The sequence below is a fragment of the Amblyraja radiata genome, chromosome 1, assembly GCF_010909765.2.
Source record: "Amblyraja radiata isolate CabotCenter1 chromosome 1, sAmbRad1.1.pri, whole genome shotgun sequence".
NCBI lineage: Eukaryota > Metazoa > Chordata > Chondrichthyes > Rajiformes > Rajidae > Amblyraja > Amblyraja radiata.
This window is the reverse complement of record NC_045956.1, coordinates 178,529,771-178,541,764: the sequence shown is the minus strand read 5'-3', so window position 1 is coordinate 178,541,764 and position 11,994 is coordinate 178,529,771. Positions and strand designations below refer to the sequence as shown.

The window sequence follows — 11,994 nt, the reverse complement described above, 5'->3', positions numbered from 1 at the left end:
ATACACCCCTATAAGTGTTGCTACCCCTTTCCCATTTCTCAGCTCCACCCAATTAGCCTCCCTAGACGAGCCCTCCAATCTATCCTGCCAAAGCACTGCTGTAATATCTTCCCTGACAAGCAATGCAACACCTCCACCTCTTGCCCCTCCAATTCTATCACACCTGAAGCAACGAAATCCTGGAATATTTAGTTTCCAATCACACCCCTCCTGCAACCATGTTTCACTGATCACCACAACATCATACTTCCAGGTGTCAATCCAGGCTCTAAGCTCATCCACCTTTCTTACAATGCTCCTAGCATTAAAATATGCACATTTAAGAAACCCACCACCTCTTATTCTGCGTTTATTATATTTTTCTTCTTTCTCCCCTACATTTTGGGTCCAAGTGCTTCCCTTCTCTGCCTCCTGCCTCACATACTGACTACTAGCTTTCCCTATTTGAGTCCCTCCCCCCAATCTGCAGTTTCTCATGAAAGACTCTGACATTGCATAGGTATAATTTTATTCTTGTTATGTTTTTCCCGAGGTACATTGAAAAAGCTTTCTTTTGCATGCAATCCAATTAAATCAGAAAATACTATTCATCTATACAATCAAGCCAAACGTAAGTTCCATTGGCCTAATAAAGGGGAAGAGACAGGGTACAGTATATAATTCTCAGCATTGTCACGCAATATATTGTCTGAAGCATCCAGCATTGTTGCATCATAGCTGGAAATTGAGTGGTTTTAATGCAGGCTTTGTTACCTCGTTCAGACATACACCTGGATTTCGCCATAACAGAGTAATACATAACTTGAAATCTATTTCATTCGTTAAATATAAAAATGGATACAGCTTATGGAAGGACCATTCAGAAGCCTGATGGAGAGAGAAAGAAGCTGCTCCTCAGTCTGATGTGTGCGCTGTAGTTTATTTTTCTTTAGCTGGATGGCAGCAGGGAGAAGGAGGAATGACTATAGTTAGACGCACAGGTGATCCTCAGCTTATGATCGGGCTTTGTAAACCCATCGTAAATCGAAAATATTGTTAGTCAAATATGCATTTAATACACCTAACCTACCAAACATAGTGTTCTTCAGGAAGATATCAAGTTTTGACTATGCAATTTATTTATTCGCTATTCCTATCATTATATATTTCCCAATAGCAGGCAAGAGCATCCTGTATCTGCCTGTCAGTTTTTGCGAATCTCTCATAATTGACGTCCATTTCTTCCAACATCCGTACGCCACTGCTGATAGCATCAAGCGCCTCCTCCAGTGTCTTTGTTGTGAACGTTTTTGGTGCCTCGGGTATAACTTCTTCTTCCACTGCCTCAGCTTCTTTTCTTCTCTCTTCCTCCAGTTCGATCAGCTCCTCATTGGAAAGTTCTTCAGCCTCAATGCCAACAAGCTCATGAATATCTTCTTCATCAATGTCTAATTCTAGCTGGTTCCCAAGCACCAATATCTTGTTTCTTACTATGTTATCAACAGCAGAATCTTTGTTAAAATCTTCGAATGCGTCCACATGTGTCTTCATAACTTTCTTCCAAACGCACTTCATGCATTGCTGTGTGACATCTTCCCACGCTGCAGCAATGTTCTGGACAGCATTTAGAATGTTAAAACCGTTCCAAAAGTCTTGGAGTGTTCGGCCAGATTCAGTCGCTCCAACAGCCTGCGCAAACGTTTGCCATAAATAGTAGGCTTTGAACGTAGCTATTACACCTTGCTCCATTGGTTGAATGAGTGTGGTTATGCTCGGTGGCAAATACACAACCTTTACATCGGGATGCATGTCGCCAATAAATGGAGGATGTCCTGGAGCATTATCCAAGATCAGAAGAATTCTGAATGGGATGTTGTTTTCCCAACAATATTCTCCTGCCTCCGGTATAAAACAGTATCGAAACCAGTCAGCAAACAATGCTAATGTCATCCAGGCATTCTCGTCATGGCGATAATGAACGGGAAGCGTTTGCTTGCTCACATTCTTCAATGCTCTAGGGTTCTCCGAGTGGTAGATTAGTAAAGGTTTTAATTTGAACCCTGCAACATTCCCACCCAAAAGCAGCGTTACACGGTCTTTGTATGTCTTGAATCCTGGTATTGTCTTGGACTCTTGATGAATGTCTGTAAACTCCGGCAGACGCTTCCAGAACAAGCATGTTTCATCGACATTGAATATTTGTTCTGGCAAATATTTCTCATCCACAATTATCCTATGCAGCTCTTCCTTAAAAGCTGCGGCACCTTCAGTATCAGCACTTGCTGCCTCACCGCTGACCTTCACATTATGAAAATTATGACGTATTTTGAACCGTTGGAACCATCCAGGACTTGCTGTAAACACTTGCGGATATGTAGGATCATCGGCACTCTCTTTTAGCGGATTGAAAAAACTTTTTGCAACAGCCTGGATCGTCGATAAGCTGAGCAGTTTGTCTTTCTGTATCTGGCCTTTCATCCACGTGACAAGTAATATCTCCATATCATCAATGGGCCTAGCTCTTTTCTTCCTGATGACCGTGGATTTAACAGATGCTGATGATTTCACTGCATCTCTGATTCGTTTCTTCTTCTTGAAGATGCTCGAGATCCTCGATTGCGAAAATTTAACTGATGCTGATGATTTCACTGCATCTCTGATTCGCTTCTTATTTTTAATGATGCTCGAGATCGTCGAGTGCGGACGTCCTAAATCACGTGCGATGGCCATTACTGGTTTGCCGCCTTCATGCAGGCCAATTATCTTGAGTTTCTTCTCAAGTGAAATTCTCTTCTTCACACCAGGAGCAGTAGACACAGATGGGCAGTTTGTAGACATGATGGGATGCAATAACACACAACACGATACACTGTATCCAGAAAATGCTGGCAACACAGATTGTAGAGTATCAGCATTTACAGTCGTGATCGCGTGACTGAGGAGTATCTGTAAACAAGAGATTACAGAATAGATTACTTTAGCTTGGCGTCAAGTTTGGCAAAGACATTGTGTGTTGAGGAGTCTATTTCTATGCTCTCTTGTTCTATATACAATATATAGAATATATATAGAATAATATTTATGTTCTAAAAACTATATAGTGTCCCGCCGTTAGGGAGGTAGGGGAAGAGAAATGAACAATTTGGTTGGGGGGGGGGAACAAAGGACAATGGACAACTCACCCTCCCATTCCGAATCTGACCTTTCTGTCCTCGGCCTCCTCCTTGGCCAGAGTGAGGATCACCATAAATTGTAGGAGCAGCACTTCATATTTCGCATGGGCAGTTTGCACCCCAGCGGTAGGAACAATGACTTCTCTAATTTCAGGTAGTCCTTACTTTCTCCTCCCGTTCTCAGCTCTCCCACAGCCCACTGGCCCCACCTCTTCCTTTCTTCTTACCCCCCCCCCCCCCCCACCCCCCCCACCCCACACTCTCACATCAGTCTGAAGAAGGGTTTTGGCCCGCATCATTGTCTATTTACTTTGTTCCATAGATGCGGCCTCACCACTGAGATTCTCCAGCATTTTGTCTGTCCATATTAATCCTGTTTACCAGCACTTGCTCAATGGTCAACTAAGCTTTGGCAGTACAAGTGTTTATCCTATCACTTCTTATTCATGGAGAGTATCTCTTCCACTGTTTCCCCAGTGAATGCATTCTCTGAGTGAAACACCATTTATTCTTCACAGCAACAAGAGATTAGTGTGCAAAAATAGAGACACAAGAGATTAGTGTGCAAAATTAGAGCACATGGTATTGGGGGTAGGGATATTGACATGGATGGAGAACTGGTTGGCAGACAGGAAGCAAAGTCTAGGAATTAACATGCCCTTTTCAGAATGGCAGGCAGTGATTAGTGGGGTGCCACAAGGCTATGTGATGGAACCCCAGTTATTTACAATATATACTAGACTAAGTTGGACCCATGGGGGGGCTTTCTGGAGCGCTAGTAGAGGGATTGTGGACTGAAGGGACTGGTTTCCAGAGGGTTAGTATCATCCCCGGCTGGTGGGCTAGCAGTTGACTCACGGTTATTCCTTGAAATTCCATTACAAGCAGGGTTCAAGGCCTCCAAATTCAAATGCAGTTTCCTACCATTTCAAGCAGGGTGCAAGGCCACCAAATTCAAGTGCAGTTTCCTATCACTTCAAGCAGGATGCAAGGCCACCGAATTCAAGTGCAGTTTCTTACCACTTCAAGCAGGGTGCAAGGCCACTGAATTCAAGTGCAGTTTCATACCACTTCAAGCGGGGTGCAGCACCACCAAACTCAAGTGCAGATTCCTACCACTTCAAGCGGGGTGCAGGGCCACCAAACTCGTGCAGTTTCATACCACTACAAGCAGGGTGCAAGGCCACCAAATCCAAGTGCAGTTTCATACCACTTCAAGTTGGATGCAAGACAACCAAGTTGAAGCGCAGTTTCATACCATTTCAAGCAGGGTGCAAGGCCTCCACATTGAAGTGCAGTTTCACACCATTTCATGCAGTGTGCAAGGCCACCACATTCAAATGCAGTTTCATATAATTGCAAGCAGGGTGAAACCACCATTAAACCACACAAAACACCACATAAACACCACACTCACAGTTCAGTAGACATTCAGTGTGTTCAGTTGATTCACAGCTCAGACAGAGTCGTGACCTCTCCCTCCCCATCTTGCAGAGATTGAGCCACACCCACACTTCCAGGTTTTATAATCCCTCCCCCCACCCCCGGAAGGGGCGTGGCCTTCATGGCGTGATTGACAGGAGAGCGATTCTCAACATTTTTTTAAACACTAATAACACTTTTATTTTTAATTGATGGGAAGAATCCTATGCATCTGATGAGCGGTTGGGGGCTGTGTAAGATGGCCAAAAATCACAAGTGGCAGTAAGTGGTAGTGTTTTATCTAAAATCAATATACAGTGCATACAGGAAGTTGTCAAGTTTAGACCAACAACCATTTGCAGTGCAGCATTTCAAAGCAATCACCCACCAACAGCCATTTGCAGTGCAGCATTTCAAAGCAACCGCCCACCAACAACCACTTGCAGTGCAGCATTTCAAAGCAATCACCACCAACTTCCATCATGCAGAGACTTAGTGAGGGACAACACTTCCGGGTTTTATTGTCCCTCCCTTCCAGGTTTTATAGTCCCTCCCCCCTCCCACCAGCAGGGGCAGCAGAGAGAATGTCAACAGTTTTTAAACATTAATAACTCTTTTATTTTTCTTCGATGGGAAAAACCCTCTTGTCCTGTTCAGCGGAGGCGGACTCTGAGTAAGATGGTCAAATATCACAGCCTTAAGTGGCAGCGTTTTTTCTAAAATCATGAAACAGAAAAACAGGAAGTGGTCAAGATTTGACGTTTAGTAATATAGATATTAATGATTTAGACAAGGGAATTAAATGTAACATCTCCAAGTTTACGGATGACGCAAAGCTGGGTGGCAGTGTGAGCTGCGAGGTGAATGCTATGAGGCTGCAGGGTGACTTGGATAGGTTGGGTGAGTGGGCAGATGAATGGCAGATGCAGTATAATATGGATAAATGTGAGGTGGCATGAACAGGAAGGCAGATTATTATCTGAATGGTGTTAGACAAGGAAAAGGGAGGTGCAACCAGACTTGTGTGTACTTGTACATCTGTCACTGAAGTAAGCATGCAGGTAGAGCAGCAGAGAAAAAAGATAATGGAATGTTACATAGAAACATAGAATATAGGTGCAGGAGGAGGTCATTTGGCCCTTCAAGCCAGCACCGCCGTTCATTGCGATCATGACTGATCGTCCCCTATCAATAACCCGTGCCTGCATTCTCCCCATATCCCTTGACTCCACTAGCCCCTAGAGCTCTATCTAACTCTCTCTTAAATCCATCCAGTGATTTGGCCTCCACTGCCTCTGTGGCAGGGAATTCCATAAATTCACAACTCTCTGGGTGAAAATGTTTTTTCTCACCTCAATCTTAAATGGCCTCCCCTTTATTGACCCCTGGTTCTGGACTCGCACAACATTGGGAACATTTTTCCTGGATCTAGCTTGTCCATTCTTTTTATAATTTTATATGTTTCTATAAGATCCCCACTGGATGGATTTAAGAGAGAGTTAGACTCCCCCCCCCCCCACACACGCCAGCCCCTGACAGCCCCAAACTGAAGCCGCCCTCTTCCACCATCTGCAGGATGCACACCCCCATTGGCCCCTGCCTGGAGTCATCCTGTCCCCAACTGCAGGGCGCCCCCCCCCCCCCTTACCGGTCCCTGCCTGAATCCGTCCCCATCCCCAGCTGCACGATGCTCCCCACCTGAAGCCAGGGCGGTGCAGCAGCAGTAGGCAGCAGCATGGGTAGGCAGCGGCAGAGGTAGGCAGGGGTAGGCTATGGCAGAGCTCCCCACCGGCCCTCTACAGGCCCCACCAGAAGCCGTCCCCCTCCCCAGCTGCAGGATGCTTCCCCCTCCCCCACTGACCCCGACAGCCACTGCCTGAAGCCATCCCCCTCCCCGGCTGCAGAATGCATCAAGAGACACAACAAGATAGAACTTAACTAAATAAATCTCATCTTTAACATTTAAATTGTTGTTATATTATAAGAGTTATTCACATTTTAAGCTTCAGTAAATAACTTTTCAACTTGCCATGCCCATCAGCTGTGCCTGCACAGTGAAGCCTGCGTGTTCTACGTCACAATCGGGAACACAATGGGCGGGAATGGGTGCACCGCCGGAGAGCCGCAAAGAGTGGATGGGGGGGAATGGAGTGAGTGCTTGGGGGGGTGGAATGGCAAGGAGAAAATTGGGGGGGGGGGTGAAAGGAGAAAAGGGGTCTCACCCAATGGGTCCCACTTAGTCGAGTAACATTTAAAAGACACTTGGACATTGAGAGACAAGGAACTGCAGGTGCAGATTTACAAAAAAGGCACAAAGTGCTCAACTAACTCAACGGGTCAGGCAGCATCTCTGAAGAACATGGATAGGTGACGTTTTATGTCGGGATTGTAGTGGAGAAGGGGAAGAAAGCTGGAAGAGAGGAGAGTCCTGGACCATCATCTGCAGTTCCTTGTGTCTATTGTTTATGTGAAAATGGACCATGGATTACCCCATGGTAAGAGACTGGCACATTAATGGTGGAAAACCTGAGGAGATGAATAAAACAGGTATATTTGATCAGAATTTGTGCTAAAGGGTAAATGTAACAATAAAGGATTGGACAGGCTAGATGCAGGAAAAATGTTCCCCATGTTCGGGGAGTCCAGAACCAGGGGTCACAGTCACGATAGGCCATTTAGGACTGAGATGAGGAAAAACTTTTTCACCCAGAGATGGAGAATTGTCTGCCACAGAAGGCAGTGGAGGCCAATTCACTGGATGTTTTCAAGAGTGAATTAGATTTAGCTCTTTGGGTTAAAGGAATCAAGGGATATGGGGAAAAAGCTGGTACGGGGCACAGATTTTAGATGATCAGCCGTGATCATATTGAATGGCGGTGCTGGCTCGAAGGGCTGAATGGCCTATTCCTGCACTAACTTTTTTTTAAATTTCTAATACGAAACACCCATGACATTTGAAAATTCCAATCACCAGAGATCTTCTCTAAACTCTTTCCATCCTACAACAGGGTGACCGCTGGCGGACCGTGACTGAACAGTCACCGTGGCGCAGCTGTAGAGTTGCAGCCTTACAGCAAAATGCAGCACTGGAAACCCGAGTTCGATCCCGACTACGGGTGCTGTCTGTACGGAGTTTGTACATTCTCCCCGTGACCTGCGTGGGTTTTCTCCGAGATCTTCGGTTTCCTCCCACCTTCCAAATACCTACAGGTTTGTAGGTTAATTGGCTTGATTAATTGGCTTAATAAATGTAAAAAATGTCCAGTATATAATTATCCAACTTCCAGTATTGTCCCTGGTGGACATAGTGCTGAGTGATGCTCTACCTAGAGCTCTCAGCATCCAGTCCCAGACAAAAATGAACACAATACCAAATGTGGAGTCTTGTGCAACTATAACAGGACCCCCCAACTTCTATACTCAGTACTCTGACTGATGAAGGCCATTTTGCCAAAAGCCTATTGACCACCCTATATACCTGTGACGTCACTTTTGTGGAACTATGTACCATTTCGATGCGGTTCGTACAAATTTTTAAAGAATGTTTTCAACAGTTTATCCAGTTTTGTTCTTACAATTAGAAACATCTCGCTTGAGACTGGAATTTTCCCAGATATTTACATAACCGCTGTCGTAAAGCCTGCAGTTCTTTGACCTGCCTATTTTCCATTAAAAAATGGATGAATGTTAACTTTTTCAAACTGAACGATGACAAGACAGAGATTTTGTGAATTGGTTCAAAACCCAAAAGAGAAATGTTACTCGGTAAACTGGTAAATGAGACTGCCTATGTCCAACAAGAAATCACAAGCCTGGGGGTAAAAATTAACAATGATCTTAATTTTAAATCTCACATAATAAGGTAACAAAGTGTGCTTTCTTTCACCTCAGAATTATTGCTAAAGTACGGCCTTTCTTAACTCAACATGACTGTAAAAAATCTCAAACATGCTTTCATATCAAGGAATACCGCCAGCGGGCTGGCTAACGAAGCTGAAGGGAGGAATGTGCACACATTCTCGCTGTCCGAGCACGATGTGAGGAAGGCTCTGACACGGGTGAACACGAGGAAAGCTGCAGGCCCCGATGGCATCTCGGGGCGAGTACTTAAGTCCTGTGCTACGCAGCTAGCTCCGGTGCTCACTACAATATTCCATCTCACCCTGGACAAGTCCGTGGTCCCTGCCTGCTTCAAAAAATCCATCTTTGTACCGGTACCTAAAAATGCCTCCCCAGCCTGTCTGAATGACTACCGTCCGGTGGCCCTCACCTCGGTAGTCATGAAATGCTTTGAGAGGCTGATGAAGAAACACATCTGCGCCTTCCTCCCTCGCAACATGGACCTGCTACAATTCGCATACCGTCCGAACAGATCCACGGATGATGCGGTCTCCCAGGTTTTGCACACCGCTCTCTCTCATCTTGACAGCCAGAAGGGGGGCTACGTGAGGATGCTGTTCATAGACTTCAGTTCAGCCTTCAACATGAAGCTACTGGAATTAGGGCTCAACACCCCCCTGTGTGCGTGGGCCCTGGACTTTCTCACCGCCAGGCCCCAGGTAGTCAAGATGGGAGGGAATACATCGAAGTCCCTCACCCTGAGCACAGGATCCCCCCAGGGTTGCATCCTCAGCCCCCTATTGTACTCCCTGTACACACATGACTGTGTGGCTAAGTTCAGCTCCAACTCAATAATCAAGTTTGCAGATGACACTGTGGTGGTGGGCCTGATCTCAGACAATGATGAGAAGGCCTACCGGGAGGAGGTGGCTGATCTGGCACTATGGTGCCAGGACAACAGCCTCCTCTTGAACATTTAAAAAACTAAGGAGCTGATCGTGGACTTTCGGAGGGCACATCATCCGAGGACGTACACTCCATTGAGGATAAATGGGGATACTGTGGATAGGGTGAGCTGTTTTAAATACCTGGGAGTCCACATCTCTAAGGATATGACATGGACATCACACGCTGCAGCACTCATGAGTAAGGCAAGGCAGCGCCTTTACCACCTCAGGCAATTGAGGAAATTCAGAGTGTCTCCGAGGATCCTCCAGTGCTTCTACTCAGCGGCTGTGGAAAGCATCTTGTCCAGAAATATTACAATCTGGTTTGGGAATTGCTCTGCCCAGGACAAGAAGGCTCTGCAGAGAGTAGTGCGTTCGGCCGAACGCACTATGGGAACTTCACTCGCCCCTTCACTCGCCCCTCTGCAGGAATTATACATCAGGAGATGCAACTCCAGAGCCAATTAGATCATGAGAGACCCCTTCCACCCCTGCAACGGACTGTTCCAGCTGCTACGTTCAGGCAAACGCCTCCGTTGCCATGCTGTGAGAACGGAGAGGTTGAGAAGGAGTTTCTTCCCAAAGGCCATTAGGACGGTAAACTCCTATCTCACCAGGGACTAACTTTACTGTACCACTCTACTGCTTTATTTTTTTTTTTATTGCTGTTTTTTTCCCTTTTTCCTTCCGCCCACAATATTTAATATGTAAAAGAATATGTCATTCTGTTCCATTCTGTTTGTAGTTTGTTTGGTTGTTTGTTTGTTATCATTTTGCACAAACTCCGCGAGCATTGCCACTTTTCATTTTACTGCACATCTCGTATGTGTATGTGACGAATAAACTTGACTTGACTTGATTACTGTAATGCCTCCAAAAGACACCAACAAGTTGCAGCTCATTCAAAATACCACAGCCCGGCTATTAACAAATACCACGAAAAGGGAACATATCACTGTGAGATCCAGGACAGACTATAAAATCTTCCTTCTTGTCTAGAGAGCCCAAAATAGCTTTTCCGCAGCAATAAGAAAATAGGTGAAGCAGCCTTTTTCAATGACGCCCCCAAGCTGTGGAATACCCGGCCCAGGGCTATGAGAGACACCCACTCAGTTGGCATTGTTAAACGGCAGCTAAAAACTTACCTTGTTAATCATTTTAATTTTTGTCTTTTTACATTCTCAATTCTATATTTTAAATATTTATATAAATCTGTGCTTTTTACGCTATTAACTGCCTATGTCCTTACTGTTTTAAATTGTATTTTTTGTTTAGACCTGTGTTTTTGTGAAAGCACTTTGGGTTACATTCAATTGTGTGAAAAGCGCTACACAAATAAAGTTATTAATATTATCTTATTATCTTTATTTATTATTATTATTATTAGTAGTAGTATTATTATTACTACTATTACCTGTACTCCTAGATCCCTCTGCTCTACAACACTCCCCCGAGCCCTGCCATTCAATTCTCGGTAACTAATGAAACTAAACTAATTTTTCAAAATTCTAGATATTCTAAAACGCAAATGTTAACAAAAGAAAAGAAGACAAAGGAGAAAACCTTTTAATTTAACACATGGAAGGAACAAAGGAGGAACTGGCGTGTGGGGACTGCCGTGAGGGAGGGGGGACGAACAAATGGGACCTGGCACAAAGGGGGGATATTTGAAACTTTGGAAGCGCCCTTTATGGGCAACTTTTTGCATACCTTAGGTTTGCTAGCAAAGAATTTCACTGTGACTTGTCACATGTGACAATAGAGTATTCCATTTAATGTCACAGGTAAAATATGAATATATCTTGACTTTACAGTGGGGCAGGTTGAAATTTGTGTTAACTAGGCAAGGTCAATCGGTCTTGTGAAAGGGAACCATTACGAAGTAGCCTCCTCAGTCACCACCTCAAACCCACTGGTTCTGATCTGTTCACTCAGTTAAGGAGTGCTCGCTGCTTATCTAATTACCTCAGAGACTTGAAGGTACCAGTTCTTGATGACCACTGAAAGTCAAAGTTGAATGGAGGAGCACACAAAATGGCAACAATAAAATGAAAGAAAAAATTAAACCAGCCTTTAACTCACCAAAGTCTTCACTCAGTCAACAATGCACCTTCTTTTGAGTTTGAGTTTAGTTTACTGTTGCGTGTATAATACACGATTACAATCAAGCCAACCAGTGTCTATAGAGCATGCTGTCGCCTGATAATGTAGCCAATTGTAGGCTATGCCATCTGAAAATTACCAGATTAACTGGTTGAACTATCCCATTGTAATCTGTTGTCCTTGACTCATCTCCCAAGAGGAAGCAGGACACATCCCTTTCCAAACATCAACTCCACCTTAATGCTATTTTTGATAAACGCAACAATATCAACCGCATAATCAATGAGGACATTACTGAAGGGATGGTTGAGAGCCAAAGTTGTTAGTAGAGAAGGTTTAAAGCTTATGTAGGTGGTGGTACGTTTAAATTACAGGCCATACAACCCTGTGAATATAGTGAACTACTCAGACAGTGGACACTAGGTAATTTTAATTTAGATAACTTTGTTAATCATCAATCTGGATTACAAAGATACTGTCAATTATGGTGTCGATGAAAACATAACATTGCCCTAAAACAATTTATCCCC

General features: G+C 44.4%; 1 protein-coding gene across 1 annotated transcript; it reads right to left on the bottom strand.

Moving 5' to 3' along the window:
* Positions 1 to 491: 491 nt before the first annotated feature.
* On the bottom strand, positions 492 to 11,361 carry LOC116982427 (tigger transposable element-derived protein 1-like). Its single transcript, XM_033035645.1, has 2 exons — positions 11,327 to 11,361; positions 492 to 2,925 (listed from the first exon to the last, which is right to left on the bottom strand). The coding sequence occupies exon 2, from the start codon at positions 2,815 to 2,817 to the stop codon at positions 1,120 to 1,122; it is 1,698 nt and encodes a 565-aa protein (XP_032891536.1). The 5' UTR covers positions 2,818 to 2,925; positions 11,327 to 11,361; the 3' UTR covers positions 492 to 1,119.
* Positions 11,362 to 11,994: the final 633 nt, after the last annotated feature.